This window comes from Lissotriton vulgaris, chromosome 1_2 (assembly GCF_964263255.1).
Source record: "Lissotriton vulgaris chromosome 1_2, aLisVul1.2, whole genome shotgun sequence".
NCBI lineage: Eukaryota > Metazoa > Chordata > Amphibia > Caudata > Salamandridae > Lissotriton > Lissotriton vulgaris.
The window spans coordinates 98,683,491-98,702,536 of NC_141686.1; the positions used below are offsets into that span (position 1 = coordinate 98,683,491).

The 19,046-nt window shown below is 42.0% G+C and overlaps 1 protein-coding gene across 10 annotated transcripts in view; it reads right to left on the bottom strand.

Moving 5' to 3' along the window:
• MICAL3 (microtubule associated monooxygenase, calponin and LIM domain containing 3) overlaps positions 1 to 19,046 on the bottom strand; it is a 2,050,293-nt gene that overhangs the window by 996,759 nt on the left and 1,034,488 nt on the right. For 7 of the 10 annotated variants that reach the window (XM_086952901.1, XM_086952908.1, XM_086952905.1 and 4 more), the window contains one exon: positions 12,412 to 12,504. The exons of the other annotated variants lie outside the window; for them this stretch is intronic. In XM_086952901.1, the coding sequence (XP_086809027.1) occupies positions 12,412 to 12,504 (93 nt within the window). The remainder of the gene's footprint in view (positions 1 to 12,411; positions 12,505 to 19,046) is intronic. 10 annotated transcript variants of the gene reach the window in all.

The following is a 19,046-nucleotide window of genomic DNA, read 5'->3' on the forward strand; positions in this document are numbered from 1 at the left end:
AACACGCCTATTTAAGTCGTTAAAGAATGCAACTTCCATAAGTCACTATTTCCAACTACTAAAACCTGCCCGAACTTGTTGTTTAACCACTCGGGGATGCACTCACGTGCTTGTTATTATCAAGACTCCCTCAGTAACTAAATCATGTACCCATGTTATTACGAATATCAGCGGTTTCGGTGAATGTTACTTTGGCGCTCTAAGGATGAAGCGCACACCAGGATAGCTCCCCTTACGGAATACCTTTCAAACACCCGACAAAAGAAGTGTGCGAGTCAAACTTTTTCATAAAATCTAAATCGTGACTTAGGGCCTGAAATTGCCCAGTAGGATCACAGTAATAGAAAACAACTTAAGATACTCAAAGTAGGTTTAAAAACAAAACAACTTAAGATACTCAAAGTAGGTTTAAAAACAGGTCTGTAAACATTGGCCAACCAAGCTCCAGTAGGTTCAGAGTTTTCCAGTCCAGATGGATCTGGAATTCTGTTTCAGTGAGAAGACAGAACTGCAATAAACCATGGACGACCGAAGAGGAATATGCAATGAAATATACAGAAATTAAGAGACTGGCTATGTAAATTAAGAAAGGCTAGCTTGGCTATATAAAGATAGTTTTGGCAAACATACCTAGAATGGATAAAGATAGATAGATACATGGGTATTAAAAAATGGGATGCACAAACGGATATTACAAATGAAAAGAAAGTGACAAGTCAGAAACAAAGATTCGTACTACCCACGTTTCTTGTGGTCTGCAAGGAAGGTACACGACTTCGAAAAAGTCAACCAAAGCTTGTCATCAAAATATTAGGTGCACTTTGTCATTCACCAATAGTCTATGTATGAAAACATTCTCCTCCCATTATAGCAAAGTATTTATTTTGCATTCATTGTCTTATACACCCTGTAGCAAAGTGTCCTACATAGTGTCATTTAAAAAGTAATGTGGAGTTAGGAGCTATGCTGGCAAGAACCCATGATGCTTGATATGCAAACTATTTACAAATGTCGAACAATGATTTTTCTTTGCTTCACGAGGTGAAGAGACCTGGTGTCAGAACAACTATGACAATAATGAAACACAAAGTTATCCAATTAGAGTTAGGAATGCAAACTTGCAAAAGGATCTGCAGTACATGCATGCACTGAACAATTTGTTTATGATAATTTTTTGACCCCCCTCAAGTAGAAACATTTTAGAGACCGTAACTCCCCAATAATTTAACTGGTCTTGATGTTTAGATGATTCTTATTAAATACATGTCAATAATCGTGACCAAATATTTTCAAATCTATAATTGGCAGGGGGTGGGGAGTCTTGCTGGAGAACTTATTGCATCCACAAAATAGTATACAAATTGGTGTGCGTTGATTCTTGATTTCTCACAATAAATAGAAGTAAAAAGAAATCCTTGTACGCTCATCTACATTTAGTTTTTTAGGAGTAATTGACAATAACCTCTTGCAGCTATTAACTTATTTTCTTAAAACAAACGAAACATTTAAACATCATTTGTGGCAAACTAAGCATTCGTTTTTTTGTTATCACAAGTAACTCCGACCTTGCTAAAATTCTGCTGTTACTTTTTCAAGGCAATGTCATCATTAAAATCGTATTCGTTTTCAGAAACTTTAGTCAAAGGTCAGTCAGTCTCAGACTTCACTATGGTTTGAAACTCCACATCCCCTCATCCTCCAACAAGGTTGCACCATGATCTTTGAAAACAAAACTCATTTGTTCATTGGCATCTCTATATCATCTTCTACATGATTACGGGGGAGGGGTTAGGCCTGTACTCTGGGTCTAACAAGATAAATGTGCGACCATTTTTTTTTAACGAAAATACATGTAAAATGGCTTTTTTACAACTCTAATGAGACATCTATGGAAGCAGCAAAACGTAAAAGATTGCATAAAGTTACACACAGTGCTGTTTGGTGGCTTAGGCAATGGCAATGTATATTAATTAGCTGGATACTGGAAAAGTAGAATCCTTAGCAAAGGTTGGTTCTGACTCCACCTGCTACATATTCATTCATGGAGACCACAGCCAATTACCCCCGAACAGTCATGCAGCAGCTGTGTGAATAAGGAGCGGGAGAATGGTCTTGAGAGCATAATACTAGGCAATACTTACTAGCGTGTGTCCTTGGACGAATTACATCAACAAATTGTTCCCTTTAAGATGCTCCCCTTTATGAGTCTGCTGAAGGCTATTAAAGCACAAGAACCAGCAAGATGGATGTGGCTAAGAACGCTATGCATGCAGTATGCAGATTAACTAGAGTAAACTCGTTAATACAGGCTGTGCATATGGCAGCTTCTGCAACACTCCCCATTGCTTACACACGCTTGTCTGAAAAAGAACGCTGGGATGTTGAAGACCCATTTTTATAAAATAAAAAAGATGCACTTTTGAGCAATGAAATTGGATTTGCATTTCTCAGAGACGTCTACAGATGCCGTTCAAATCGAAGGTTTGCACAATAGGTGTTTGGATAAGGACTTCCTGAGCGTTCGGTCGTCTGATGGTGTAGACACTACGAAAGATCTGTTGGATATCTTTTTGCTAGAGCTCTTGAAATTGTGTAGGGTTAAAACCGAGCAACTTGAGGATTTTTGACTGATTGTGGAACAGGCATTTTTCAAGTCAATCAATCAATAAAACTTTACTCTGTTTCCTTACAAGAAAAACACAATGACTACTAAATGGCCCCTAATTAACAATATCCCAATTATCTGCTAATTTAGGCAACTAAGGTGATTGAAAAAAACAGAGTGGAAATAAAACCACACTTGCATGCCCTGCTCTGAAAGGTTCTGCTGGGGTGTAATAACAGTATAGAAGCAGAGGTTCTGCCATATAGAGGTAATTGCTTTCGATCAGTGGAATATATCCACATAGGTAAAAGATTATCAATTAATGCTACATATAAACAAACACCCTTTAGTCAAACCTTAGAAATCAAGACACTGTTTGATAACCGTTCGAGATGACCGATATCAAACTCATATCGTCTGTGCTTAGTACATAAGAACATTCAGACCAAATACAGACTATAGACAATGTTTTGTAATATATATATATATATATATATATATATATATATATATATATATATATATATATATATATATATATATATATATATGAAACAATCCCTGCTGCCTCTCGCCCGGAGCCCAGTACTGGAAACCGCTGCGCAGGAAGAAGAGAGGAGACCTCAGGTGTAGTGAGCAATACTTCTTTATTGTTCCCTCGAGGAAGCTGCACACCACAGCATGACGTTGCGGCCTACACAGAGGCCTTGATCACATATATATATATATATATATATATATATATATATATATATATATATATATATATATATATATATATACATACACACGTGTAAGAATGTGCTTCATAAATAATACAGGTCCTAAGACTAAAGACAATAAAATACAGTCAACACAATTAACATATATACACATAAGTTTCTTTTAGCGCCTCAAAAAGTTGATGCCCTTAAAGAAGGCATGTGTTTTTCATCCTGTCTTAAATATGTCTATTTGGGCATGACACGCGACGTTTCGACCCCCCCGAAAGCAAGTGTAAGTGGGCAACATCACACTGGGGTCTAGGACTAGGAACACATTGGTGCACAGCCTGCATGGTAATGAAATTGTAACTCAATGTCAGTGTTAATGAATAAGCTGAGGTCGTTGTGTAAGGTGGGCATTACAGAATCATGCTCACCTGTTATGCTAACGTCTCAGGATAGGGGAAAATCGCGTGATCACTTCTCATAAATTCGAACCTGTGTTGTAAGAAATAATAGACACTAACAAAGATGTGCTTGATGGGGTCTGAATAACTTGACCCATTAAGATAGTAAACGTGGCCAGTTGCAGAGAAAGAACTGCCTACCTTAAAATGCGGATGCAACCTTCCAATCGACTCTACTATTGTAAATAAACCAATTAATGTGCTTCCTCTGATAGGTCACACATATATTCGGGGTGTACCCATAGTAATTTCAGCTCATGCCTCCACGAATACTCCTCCCTAGAGTCGGGGCTTTTGTTACTCACCACTGGAGGAATCCCCTCCCCCCATCCCCTTCCCCCCATCCCGGACACCTTGCAAAATCTGGACACACGCCACGTTCCACTATCTCTTCGGGGAACTCAAATCAGCCATCACATGCTGCAGCAACACCGCAAGGCTCCTTAGTATAACCTAGTAACTCAACATTGTTGCAGGTATTTAAAGATGTAAATCTGTTTCTAGTTTCCACATTATACACTTCAAGAATGATTGTGTACACTAGCCTTATGTGTAACATCACTATGTGTCAGCGGTCGCTGGCTTATAGAAAAAAAATACAAAGGAACTGCTCTAATCTGTGATTTTATGTTACGTCTGCAATTTAATCTTGACAAGGATTCAAATAGCCAAATACGTCTAAATTTCAAGACTACACAATCCTCCTGCCATGTTTTAACACTCTCTCCCTATCCATAATAGTCTCCAAGCCATAATGTTATCAAACCATGAATTATGATCATCTGCCATATTTCCTAATCTAGTGCACTACTTTATTACTTAGCTGTGACCAGTTTTCTCCCTGCGTACGCACAAGAGGGGGAACGTTCATCAAAACAAAAATACAAAGGGTGGCCCCAGATGACAGATCTAGAATAACCGAGAAATTAGTATGGCAATTGTGTTTAACCTTAATTCCTGTAGTATGAATATGCACGGTGCCATCTGACTATGCCAGGTAGATTAACCTCCTTTAACACAGTAGTAGAATGAATATAACAACAATTACCATAACATAACCTCCGATGGCTATCATCAGTGATTTGCGACTGTACTGCTACACCTGAACTATCATTATTTAGTTCCAGCTGGGAATTAGTTGTTTTAATCTCAACTACCACCTAGCACTTAGATATAGAGATCACCATTGCCCTTAGGCTGCTATTCATATTGACTATTTTTTCGAGGACTTTCCCCCTCAAAAATGGTGATCAGTAAATTAATTTGGTCCAATATTGCAGATTGGAGCACCAAAAGGTCCTGTCCTTCTGTTCCACCTCCACCCAGTGGGGCATTTATATTTTAATGTGTAGCCTTACTACCATTGTATGTTGAAGGTGGTAGAACCTTTTTTGTGTGTTGTTGGTGGGCAGGGAGTAATCCAGCGATCAAGTTGTAACTTGAATAATTGGCAATCGTTTGGTTACAACCTACTGGTTCTCCATATTTCTAACATCACTGGCCTTCTAAGTCATTGATGATCCAATATTTTCTTCCATTATGAAAGGGCCCTGTAATTCCTGTAATTCATTTACTACTCATTGAGCTACTTCCAGTCTCTCCTTCACATCATTAATTTCCCTGTTTATCAATCCCACTATGTCTGATAAACAATTTACTGTAGAATTAGCTTGGACTCCACAGGAAGCATCATTTTCCTTTCACCCATTCTTAAAAAAAACCCACCCCTTAGCAACAAATCAAGTCAAATAACAGCCAAGAGGGATGGCCCAGCCCAGCCTCCGTCTGGCTCTGAAGGGCGTAAATAGGCCTGTTATTGGCCTGGTCTTCATTCATTCATGTCCCGTAAGGTGGAAACCATAAGTGCTCTAAATAGTGTTATGACGTTGGTGCCCTGCCTCCTTCACCTTGCGAGCAACAAGCTGGATTCTGGAATTTAAAGTTCTAAGCAGACCTACTATGTACCTCAATATCTCCATTCTTCAAGTGAAAAGCATCCAGAATGCAACACAATGGGTTAACTTCCAATTTTAATTGGTCATTGGGTACCAAAAGAAAGCCTTTATCTTACCGTATAATGCATACCACTTATATTACGACAGGCTCCTACATCCCTTGTGTTTCTTGCTGCGCAACAGCTGTAATCAGAGAAAACTTTTTATTCTGATTAAGGAGCAATGAAAAGACGCTAATGATATAGAGGGATGTAATTTTAGGAAATCTGAGAGAATTGGAGAAGTTAAGGCAAATGAGGAAGAAGTTCTTAGTGCAGTTATGGAAGAATTTTGCCTTGAAAGTTTAGATTTCTAAGGTGCTACTTATCAAAATGTTTGTTTTTAAAATTTCTGATGTTTGTATTGGTAATAAAGATTTCCACAGCTGAAAAGGTCTTTTAAGAAAAGGGGCGTTAAAGCAGTGTTTTTTGGAACATACACGATTTAAGAGCAAACCATAATTTTAAGAGAAACACAAAATACACTAAAGATACAGCGGAGAAGTACTCCACTTTCACAGATTAAGGAAACGGCATCACACAGGGTCTGTTTAAAAGCAGTCTAAACAAGAGTAAGTTGAGCTGTATCAATGATGCTACGTAACATCACTCTTGAAAAGCCAGTGGGTGCCTAGAGACTCTTTTTGACTGGATGTCAGAAAGAACGGCTTAAAAGTCTGGTTGGCATGAAAAAGCCAGTGTTCTGCATAATGGGTAAAGAGCACTGTAAGAGGAAATGCCACTGCACACGATCAGCAATCCTACGTTCCTGTACTGAACTTCACAGTTTATAAAAAAGTAACAAATTATTCTGTGGTTTACTAAAAAGAGGGACATTTTTGAATGAACAGAATATCTAACACTTATCGAATGTGTCTTAAGCCATCCTTTTTAAAATGGATGAGTCTTAAAAATCAAATGATTATTCTGATACTCGTCCAGCTTTTCAATTCATAGGGCTTGATGCGCCGTTGCCTCCCACCATGCTGGAGGCCCTGATCACGGTCATACCGAAGCCTGGTAAGGACCAACGTCACTGTGAATCATATCGGCCTATCTCGCTTCTCAACGTTGACCTGAAGATCTTCACCGGGATTCTGGCCCAGCGGCTTTCTACCCATCTCCCCAGGCTGATCGATCCCTACCAGTCTGGGTTCGTGCCCGGCCGCCAGTGCTCAAACAACACTAAGCGTCTTCTTCACCTGGTGGACCGATCGGAGCGATTCCCGGCAGAGCGTATGATTTTCTCTGTTGACACCGAGAAGGAGTTCGACAGAGTCCAATGGCCCTATCTCTGAGCCACCCTGTCACATTTTGTCCTTCCTGACCGATTTATTCGGTGGGTGTTCTGTAGTTATGAGAACCCGGTCGCCACGATGCAGGTGAATGGGACTGCTTCGAGCGCCTTCCCCATATGCAGGGGGACGCGACAGGGTTGCCCCATGTCGCCGCTCCTGTTCGCTCTATATATGAAGCCTATGGCCCAAAGAGTACGTGCGGACCCTGTCATAAGGGTTGCCCAATTTAGTGGCACGGAACATAAACTGAGCCTATACGCAGACAATGTCATGGTCACGCTGGAACGCCCCAGGGAGTCCCTTCGAGCCTTCTTAGCCAAACTTGAGAGATTTGCTTTTGTCTCTGGGTTTAAGATTAATGTGAAGAAATCCCAGGCATTAGCTCTTGCAATGACGCCTGATGCGCTCCATCTCTTGCAACGCTCCTACCCTGTCCAGTGGGCTCGGGAATCCCTCCCATACTTGGGGATGCAAATTGCTGCGGACATTACCTCCACTAAAACACTGAATTACATGGCCCTGCTCAGACAGGTGCTGGACTGTCTCTGGAACTGGAGGCCGCACACAGTGTCCTGGCTCGGTTGCATCACAGCAGTGAAAATGGTAATTCTGCCCAAAACTCTCTACATATTCCACACGATACCGCTGGTTCCTCCCACTGGGGTTTTGCGCTCTTTATAGCTCTGAACGCTTCATCTGGCGCGATCAGAGAGCCTGCATGAATAAAGAACTAGCCTGTCGCAGTCCCGACGAGGGGGGCCTTGGGATCCCCAACCTAGTGGCTTACTGGAGGGCAGCCCAATTGCGTACCCTGGTGGAATGGTCTCGACCAGAGTCCGAAAAGCATTGGCTTTCATGGACCGCTCCCTCGCTGGCCACTCCCTCTGGAGCATCCCCTTTCTCACTCGATTGGGAGGCCTCGCAATTTGTACCTCTCGGAGGTGACTAGCCCCATCCTTTTGGTCTGGGACAGGGTGGCCGTTGATCGTGGGCTAACTACCTTTCCCACTCCCCTTACACCTACAGTCCGCAATCCTGATTTTACACCGGGGCTGGACGAGACCAGATTCCAGAAATGGACGGGAGAAGCAAACAGATCCATTGGCCACCTCTTTGATCTTGATGGCCTTCGAACATTTAAGGACCTTCGCAGGGACGTGGGCATACCCGAAACTGAGCGGTACAGGTACACCCACTTCCGCCGTTGAGTACTCCAGAGCGACATTCGTGCAGGCGTGGAGCATCATCTCACCCCTTTCGAGAAATGGCTTCTTACCCGCCACTCGGACTTTCGACTTACCTTAGACATATATACGTTTGTGTGCCCCATGCCCCGGGAGGGGTGAACCCCAGGACCGCTCCGCTGGGAAAAAGAGCTGGGCAGAGAACTGACACGGAAAGAATGGTCAACAATCTACTACAGAGCCCCACACATGGCTTGCAACATGACCTCCACTGAGACGGCCACCAAGGCGGCTACTTATTGGTATTTGACCCCTGAACATCTCCACTGTGGCAATTCTTCTCGCAGTCCCCTCTGTTGGAGAGCATGCGGCTCTCTTGGTACTCTCACTCACCTTCTCTGGGAATGCCCAATATTGGAGGTATATTGGCGACAAACGCTTAATTAATGACATCGACTCACTTGGATACACAGATACCTCACTTCCCTGTGTATGTTTTGCTAGGACTCCCAAACGCTCTCACATTCCCCCTTAAAACCAGACAAGGCAAACAAATGGCCCTGGCGCTAAGCGCCGCAATCCAAAACATTCTTACACACTGGGGCACCTCAACGACACCAGCACGCCTTGGCTGGCTCCATAGGTTGTGGGGGATCCTGGGAATGGAGAAGATTTCACTTACCGTGGCCCGCCCGACAGCGTCCTTCCATGACCTTTGGGAGCCTTTCCCTAACCTGCTTACCGACGAGTTCACAGAGCTCACATGCCCCAAATATCTCAGGCTCCTGCGCATCGCAGATCTGCCGCGCCTATTGCCTGTCACCACCACTTGAGGGCCCCTTACTCTCACTCTACTCTCACGACTTACACTCGAACCTGCCTTACCAAGAGAGGTTGCTGAGGAAGGGGATGGGAGGGGGGACGAGGGGGGACGAGGGGGGGGTTGGGGGGAGTTTTGTTGTCTTTTTCACTCTTCGTTGACTTTGCAAGCCAGACATGTGGATTTCAAGCCTGATTGTATTCCGATGAATGCAAGGCATTTACTGGCTTATTGTACTTAATGTTGAAAAGCAATAGAAAGAAATGTAAACATAAAAAATTTACTTGTTTTATAGTGTGTAACAGATTTTCAAAGTAATCATGTTGCATTTAACTGTTGGAAGCTCAACAACGATCTTACACTGAAGTTTTCTACATAAGTATGCAATATAACTGAGATATCTTAGGGATATAATGATTACTGCAAATAGCTGTGGTGCTTGATGCGAGAAAGCAACTTTGTCCTCGCGTCCCCTGAGATGATATGAGCTATTAAGTAAGAAGGAAATTATCATTTTCCATGCTTACAGGTTGAAAGAAAGAACAAAAAATGTACCCTTAGTAACCGATAAAAGGATGGCCAGGAGTATTAAATAAACTGTTGATAAACAGCAGAATAAGAGCACTTAATTTCATTGATGAACATTAGCCGCAGGTGTAAACCCACTAAATGTTAAAGGTATAATTTGCACATAAACATATTGGTAGTCACTTTAAAACACAAATATGCACAACTCAAAAGGACTAAACGTTTGTCCTCGTAGGCTGCTTAACAATAGGTAGTGTAAAGCAATCTTTATTTTAGAAGACCATGTAACGTATACAGTATAGCTGATTGAAAAAAATCACATGATGTGCTTTTCTCCAAACTGCTTAACTTAACTGAAGGAGCGCTCAACAGTTGCCGGAAGAAGAGAAGCTGGGAGAGGGCCATACCCAGATTAACAAAAGCCTACACAATCCAATAAAGTAATTTACAAGTTAAAAAAAAATGTGAGGGAAGGTCATTAGTATGTTCATTAACTCCAGAAAACATACTTACGGTTATATGTACCTATATCTAGGTACATAATACCAGTAAAGAAGTTTGAGAACAATCCATGGACGAAAAGGTCGGTTCCAGGACCAGGCTGGGAACACAAACCAGCCTTGGCAATTTTGCCAAACTGTGCGAGGGGAGGCAGGGGGGAGGAGGTTGGAGAGGGGTTGTCAGTTTTGTAATAGGGGGCCGAAATTGTAGCACTGCTGCAAAACCAGCCCCAAGAAAAAAACTACTCCCACCACTTGAAAACCAGCCTTCACCATTCCGGCACACTGGGAAAACGCCTGGTGCCTGCTATGGACAGTCCGGCCTTGGTCGGTTCTTACAATTCAAAACCGTAGTGGGTCAGAATTCGACCTACCTCATAAATTATAGTGAGGTAGGTTCAAACTGTGACTCACTTCAATTGGATGTGATCACAAGCATGTTGGCCTGGCAGGGTCAGCAGAGCACCATTTCTTATAGCATTTTAAAAAAACACACACACACATATATATATATATATATATCTCTTTTGTGGCATATAGTGCCTGCAGGCCCGAGACGCGCTGGAGGGACCCGCCTCACAAAGTGGACAGTCAATAGGGGGACATTGCAGTATTGTTTTCCAGGTTACTGGGAGTACTCTGACCCACCACACCCGCATTTGAACAGTGCCGCTGCAGCCGCAGTCTGTGAACTTGCACGGAGGAACTAAGGGCCACTGTTTCCAAGGTTTCAGGACTGTCCTCATGTGGATACTTGCGGTAGAGGCATCCTGGGGACCCAGTGGGAGGTTTTGACTCTGCAACACAGTTTGCCAGGACACCAGCACCACGTTCCTAATTCCGTCCTGGATCCCAAAGATGGACACTGGGACACAAGAGGAGCACCTCACCCGGCATATAGTGACAGGTGCATGCTGAGATCTGTAGTCTGCCGATGCAGATACAGCATTCTGTGAGACTCTGACCCGGCCCCCAAGGACAACCACCAATGGTAGAACAAGTGGGTGTTTATTTGCTGTGTACTGGCGGGAAACTGATGTTAGCAGGCATTTGATAAAGTCACTTACAATGAAACGCTTTATGCCGAAGTTATTTGGGAAATAAATCACCTACCTGGATCCCCGCTGTGTCCCTCTGATTCTTCCTTTGGTTTGAATGTTTTGTGTCATATATATATATATATATATATATATATATATATATATATATATATATATATATATATATATATATATATATATATATATATATATATATATATATATATATATATATAACATATACACACACATACACATATACATACCTACATGCATGTATATATACATACATGCATACATTTATATATATGTATTTGGTATATATTATATTTAGTATATGTAGATACATATATATAGATATAATTATGTTTTTAAATGCAGCCCGTTCTGCTTAAATGAAACTGGGCTGCATTTTTCTTTGTTGAGAATTTGCAGTGGTCACATGACCCACTGCGTCCTCCCAATCAGACTTTGTTTAAACATTTACAAAGCGGGAAGGGTCTTTAAAGGACCCCTTGCTCTTTTTCACATGTTAGTAACCTACTTGGGGGTGAATACCTGTTCAATGGTCTGTGACCGCCATTTCATTTCGGTCCTACACCATTTATACATAAGGGTTGACATCGCGCCTACAACAACCTCTTCCAAATAGTGATTCCTTATCCATTTCTAATCCCTTTTTTAGGAGTCGGTAAAAATGTACAGCCAACTAAAATGGGTCTGGTACGTTGCTAAAAGCTCAGATTCTGAGTTTGCGTCTGAAAAACCTTGTACATCTGGCTCGTAGTCTTAAGTTGCGTTCTTGTTTTCTTTGGTGCTTCTGCTCTGCAGCGCTGCAGTACCAGCCGCACCTGCTTTACTTAAAGCCACTCATTTTTAATATGATGGGAATATTGAGACTGCAGTTACTGGTCAACTATTTTCAACGTTTTTGAATTTCCAGCTGTAAAACACAAAAGTGTTCACTCAAGAGTCAAGTCAGGGGAGAGCATTTTATAACAAGTCAATACCATTAAAAAAAAACACCTGTTCTAGCACTAGAACATACTGACCTTTGTCTACATGCAAAGAATAATACTATATACGATCAACAGGTCCCAGTTTCCAGCCTGAGCGTATATGTGAAAATAAAGATAAACTGCAAATGTTGGATGGGCCACTAGGTCAACAGATGCCCTTTTAAAATGCAAGATCGATACAATGTACTTTATGCTGCCATCTTGCAACAGAATGGAGATTAATTCACATGAAGACAGATTATGCAGAATTCACCTGATGCATCACTGGCCTCTGCTTCAGGAGAGCAGACAAGTGGCATGCCCTCTGTTGAATCTCCAGTGGGCTCACGGGCACCCTGCCGGACTTCTGCAGACAAGGCAGGAGAGAGATCAGATCAGGGCAAAGGTGAGGGATGGACGGGCCCCAAAACATGCAACCATAGACAAAACAACATGTTTATCTGTGACTTGCGTGGGTATCCAGAACATGCAGAACAGCCAATGTGTTCCAAAGTGATTCCTGCAATTACCACCCAACACCCCTAATCCTATACTTCGAATGCTTATTAATGCAAGATACAGACTACTCTCTGTGCCAAAAGCATCCACTGCAAAGTGTTGAAACTGAGCACTGCCTGACTCACCGCATTCTTGATGAAGCACCAAGCAGTGCGATCCTCATGCAACAGGATTACACGGACATGGGTTGGGCTTCCAAACAGGCGTTACTTACCTATTGCGTTCCACCTAAGGCTCTTCGTCACTGTAAACATTGGAATGGTCGATGTTCTCAAAGTAAATACATTAACATTCATAATAAAGCTAAAGCACCAAACGTTTTTCACAAAAGACCAGTAAAACTTGAGATACAGGAATGGAACCAGAAAAATATATAGAGACCATGCTTTTAAGACATAAGAGATATGTGTCGATATTCCGAACGAGTTATTTTCAATAAAAGGCTCTTCACTTTGCAAATGTAAAAAGAACTGGGTTCGAGTCTCAGCAAAGACGCTGAACATCCTGTGATTCTTGGCAAATCCCTTAACCTCCCCGTGCCTAACAAAAATAAAAAATATAATGTATCCTCATGTAATGCAACTGGTGTTATGAAAAGCGCTCTGATACCCGATTCGGGTCAAGTTTGCGCTATATAAAAGTCTGAAGAAAAAAAAAGTAAACAAGTGTCTTTAGGAAGCACAAAACGACTATTCTCATGATAAAATTGCAGCCTGATTTTCCAAATTCTTAAATGGACAAAAAAACAAACCTAAAAATACCACGGGACAATAAAAACAAAAAGACTGCAAATCCGTCTATTAAAATCATCATTTCCTATCACCAAACTGGGTAATGTGCACAAGAGAAACTAACGACATCTTAAGTAAATTTGACACATGCATTAAACCACCCAACTCCTCTACCTAGCCAATCTGAACCATTCTAAGCACATACTCAATTCATGGTCAGAAAAGTTAAACTTAGGAACCGTAGAGTTGGAATTCATTGACACATCTACATTTGTGCAGATGATATGGCAGATAATATAGTTCCCACAAATTACTCTTCCATACAAAAAGGTAACCAGTGCAAAAATATGCAGTTTGTGTCTCAGAAAAGTGACAATTTTTCTTACCTAGTCTAAGATTCTTGCGCTCTCTCTCGCTCTCTAAAAGTTAGGCGCAGGTGTTATATATATTACGCTGGCGGAATTTAAAGTTACACTCACGTGAAAAAGCTAAAATCATGCCATTATACCATGTCACGTAATTACACCATTTGCGGCAAAATTATTGCATCAGAAGAACACAAACAGCCAGAATGTTTGCTGGACAATTGTCTTAGTGCAAACTGCATCCTGGCCTCAAAAAATGAATATGAGTGTGCATTCCAGGCTACAATATACTGATAACATTCAATTTTGCATAAGGAGTGCTGTGAAAAGGATAATTCTGAATCCTGTAGGTAGAGGAAAAACAGTCGGGGAAGAAGTAAAAGATAAGGCTCGGTGGCAAAATAAGGAGTTTATTTTTGGACATTAATTTACACCCACTGTAAATGGGAGGAGTATCACAGGAAGGCAATTTTGCTATCTGGATTTGCTGTCACAACCGCTATTTAGTATGGTTCTGTTGTGGATGAGCTATATTGCAGGGCTAATAATATGTTTTATAGAGGACTGATGGGTGAAGAAAAATGTTTAATTACAAACTCTCAAATGGAATACTTTCAACTGATAAACACTGTGAAAACTGAGTCCTAATGCATTGTGCTATACATACAAAAGTAAGCACAAACATTTAGCTCATATGATTGCTATCCTCAAGTTGCCCAAAACCGAAGACGAAAGCTGTTTTTACAGCACACATTGGAGAAATCTCCTAGAGTGGGAAGAAATCTAACCTTGAAGTAAACAGTGACCGGATTATGCCTTGCTCTCAGAAGACCAACTTGAGGGCTAAATAGTGTGTGTTTTTTTCAAAATTAATGAAGATTCCTCCGATTGCCTTTGCCTGAAAGGTTCAAATGTTGCGGCTATGTATTAGGACAGTCGTGGGTCAGGGATTATCACCAGCTTTTTGAAAAATGTGTTCACATTGAAAAATATGGACCATAACAAAATAGTAACTGGTAGGAGTAGTTTTGCAGCCTGTAGAGGCTTCTAGATTCACATGCTGTGCATCTATTCCACCACCCAGTGGTTGTGTCCGCAAACGTGCTTGTCCTCTTTTCAGGTCTCGCCTGAGCAAGCGCATGCACTGCTCTTGCGAGACTTTTAGTAAGGGGGCTTGAAAAAGCTCGCCAAACGCTTTTGCTTGTGTGGCCTAAAGCATGCGGTTACGCGCACAGGCGCCATCCAGCTTTCCTCTCTCGTCATGGCTCATTACGTGCATCGCTCGCGGGCAACCTTACAGCGCATGCACATCGCACAACACTCACCAGACGTGCCTCCTTATTTTGAATGCTTCCTGGACATTTTAAACACGCACACAAAGCTTATCCTCGTCCACAATTTATACACTTTTGTGTTATTAAACAAACATTTCGGACGCGTTATTATTAAATAAATAGAGCGCGGCCCTGTAGCATTTTGAACTCACATGCTCTCTCAAAGCGAGCCTTGTCCACAATTGATACACTTTTTAGGCATTATTAGTGTACAACCACTTTTCTAACATGTTTTATAAAAATACAAAGGCTATTCTTTATATAACCTTGTATTAAGTTCCTTTTATGGTTTGCCTAGTATAGTGTTACTAGGTGCGTATTGCACAAACGATTTACATATTAACTCAGGGATAAGCCAAACTGCTAGAAAACTTATTTTCATATACAATAAAACCAAACAATTGTTTAATTATCCAAAACAAACTCCTTAGTGCAAAAACAACAACTGTTACATTGCTACAACATTATAAGATCCCAAAGGAGAGACCTATTGGCTTTGCCAATGCTTGTTTTCTTTTGGTTGTTACGAGCGTCGCCGACCACCATTTGGTGGTGACTCCACCCGCTATGTGACATCAGACGATGCACCGGAAGTACCTGTGCGTGATCACCAATCTTCAGATTCTTTTCTCCCCCCTTTTTTTCCTTTTCGGAATTACTCTTGCCTGGCAGTGTTATTCACCTTCGAGTGCCACTTCCCCTCGTGGAGGCAGGTGGGCAGCATGTGAATCTGGAAAACTCCTACTGGTAAGTAGGAGTAGTAGATTTAGTTTTGCAACATGAATCCTTTTCTGGATTCACATGCTGTGAATCTGATTACCTAGTGGTATTTAAATTTTTTGGGTAAGCTGGGCAGAAATATGCATGTGTTGTCAAACAGGTGCTGTAGTACTCTGTGTTCATCCTGTGCTTCCTTGTTTATCTAGATGTCCACACTGTGGTGTTTCGTGAAGGTGAGGGGATAACCAAGTCACGGACATGCAGATGTCATGAATGGGTAAGTTTGCTAGGAATGCTTGGGTTGTGCCCTTTTTCCTGGTCGAGGGCGCCCTACGATGTGTGAGTAGAGCCTTTCCAGCCCTTGTGTTACAGGTCTGCATAGGATAGGATAGGATATATATTTATAAAGCGCGCAAATGCAAACAACGTCTTGGCGCTAATGTAAGTGGGGGAGAGTCACACGGTGAGCAGGCTATATTGGTGGAAACAGCAAAGTTTTTAAATCCTTTCTAAAAGCTAAATGGTTAGACTGCAGTCGCATAGCAAGTGGCAGTTTGTTCTACAGCTTGGCTGCACAGTGGGAGAATGTTCTTCCACCCCATCTCACTGTCCTAATTATGTCAACCTGCATAAGGCAAGCTTTGCTAGACCGTAATGTCCTGGCTGGGATATAAGGTTTAAATAACCTCTGATTATCCTTAGCCCCTCCCCCATAGTACACTTTATGGACAGTACATAGGGCCTTAAACTCCACCCTTTTCTGAACAGGGAGACAGTGAAGAGCTCTTATTCTCTTCGACGCTGAGCTGCCTTGAGGAATGTTTAGCAACAGCCTAGAAGCTGCATTTTGCAGGAACTGTAATGTGTTACTCTGGGCTTTATCAATTCCCAGAAGCAGCGCATTACAGTAATCCAATTTGGAAAGCAGGTGCCTCACTACCACTTTCCTTTGTAAAGACTGATCAATGAAACGGAAGATTTTTCTCAGCTTTTTTATAAGGTGGAAGCAGGAGGATGTAAGGCTGTTTACATGAGCTGAGAAACTCAGCTGACTGTCAAAAATCACCAAAAGATTCCTGACTTTAGGGACCGGGTTGGGACAATCCCCTGCACTTGTTGGCCACCACGAGGAGTTCTACAAGAGTTGTCCTTGCCCAAATTCCATAATTTACGTTTTATCTGTATTGATTTTTAAATAACACTGGTTCATCCAGGTCAAGATCTCCAGAAGGCAACCATGGAACCTGACAGCGGTATCCTCAGGTTGCTTTGCCAGCGAGATGATTAGTTGAAAATCGTCTTCATAAGACACCATTACAAAACTGTGCTTCCTGACAAGTCTGGCCAAGGGGGTGACATAGACATTGAACAGAGTCGGCGAAAGCGCTAAACCCTGCGGCACCCCACAAGGAAGACCAAAACCATCTGATTGCAATCCCTCCCAATGCAGCCTTTGTTCCCTTCCTTCCAGGAATGATGTAAGGAGAGCCAAGGCAGTACCCCCTATGCCAATGTCCTGCATCCATTGGACTAGCACTGAATGATTTACGGTGTCGAAAGCTGCCAACAGATCCAACAAGACGAGAATCGCCTTGCCCCCTCCGTCAACAGCCTTCCGGATCTATTCAGTTGCTACCACGAGAGCAGTTTCTGTAGAATGATAACACCTAAAGCCATGTTGGGACGGATCCAGCAAGTTGATAGTATCAAGGTACTCTGTTAGAGTCTTGTTCAATGCTTTCTCCAAGACTTTGGCTGCTATGGGAAGGATGAAAGTTTTTAGGTTCTGAGGGGTCCAAGGTGGCTTTCTTAAGAATAGGTCTAATTATCGCTCTCTTCCATGCGGTGGGATACTTTCCCGACTCCAGCACTTTATTAATCAGAGGTGTTAATTGGCCTCCGATTTGCCTCATCTCTAAATGCATGATAATAGGGAGACAGGGGTCAGTAGGGGAGCCTGATTTTATTGAGACTAGTAAGTTACAAATCTCCTCATTCTTGAGTGCAGGAAAGTAAACTAAGCTAGTTTTGCCTCAGTTTGAAGTTCGTTGTCCATATCTAAGCGACTCTTCAAGAGGTCATCATAGATAAGGTGAACTTTGTTTTGAAAGAATGTAGCCAGGCTGTTACACATATCTTGATTGGGCTGAAACCTATCAGCTTGCTGGGGTTTAGATAGAAGTGTAATTGTCTTAAACAATTCTTTAGCCAAATTGCCAGCTTTCTCGATCTTCTGAGTATAAAATAGCTTTTTAGCCCTGATGATAGCCTCTTTATACTGTGTAAGAGCCTGATTATATATCAGCTTGCTACCCTTATTGTAGTTTTGCCTCCAGAGTCGTTCAGCTCTCCTACAGCTAATTTTCAAATCTTTCAACTCTGGGGTGTACCATGGTGCCGGGGGTACCAATTACTCAGGGGAACAGTATCTGCTGCTGAGAGAAGCCACTGATTAAAAGCTGCTACTGCCCTCTCATTGGACTCACCAGCCCAACTCGGAGGTTGACTCAGCGCAGCTACTAAGTCCTTTGATTGGACCTTGTTCCAACATCTGACACTTGATTTCCTAACAACATTCTGCGTATGACGCCCGACAGAAAGGTATTGAACTTAAAATAGACTACTTTATGATCTGACCATGGGAGGGCAGTCACCTTGGTCACCTCGATATCTACATCATTGTAGAATATGCCATCCAGTATTTGGCCCCGCCTGATGGGTGGGTTCCATAACCAGTTGGTTAAAACCAAAGGCTGCCATGTTATCCAATAATCTACCAGTATCAGAGTTATTGGCTAATTCTAAATGATAGTTGAAATCACCTAAAATTATCGGAGAGTTCGAGTCAATACAAGAGTCCAGGTATGTCATCAGAGCTTGCGAAAAAGCAGCCCTGGGCTCAGGTGGACAATAAGTAAGAAGTCCCTGGAGCTTCCAATAATTGTATGCATTTATCGAAAAATAAAATGCCTCAGCTGGTAGTTCTGTCACCGCTTCGACATACAATTTAAAAAAATCACAATATACAATAGCTAACCCCCCTCCTTTATTGACCTCTCTGTCCCGGAACATCACAGCGTAGCCCTGTGGTAATGCAATGTTCCAATCAGGACCAGAGATATGGTCTGTCCAGGTCTCAGTTAAAAAGAGGATATCAGGCTTAGTACACTATCCATCATGCGATCGTCTCCTTGGTCACCAGTGTTCCCTTGCTTGCCCTGGCACAGGTGAAGAGGAGTT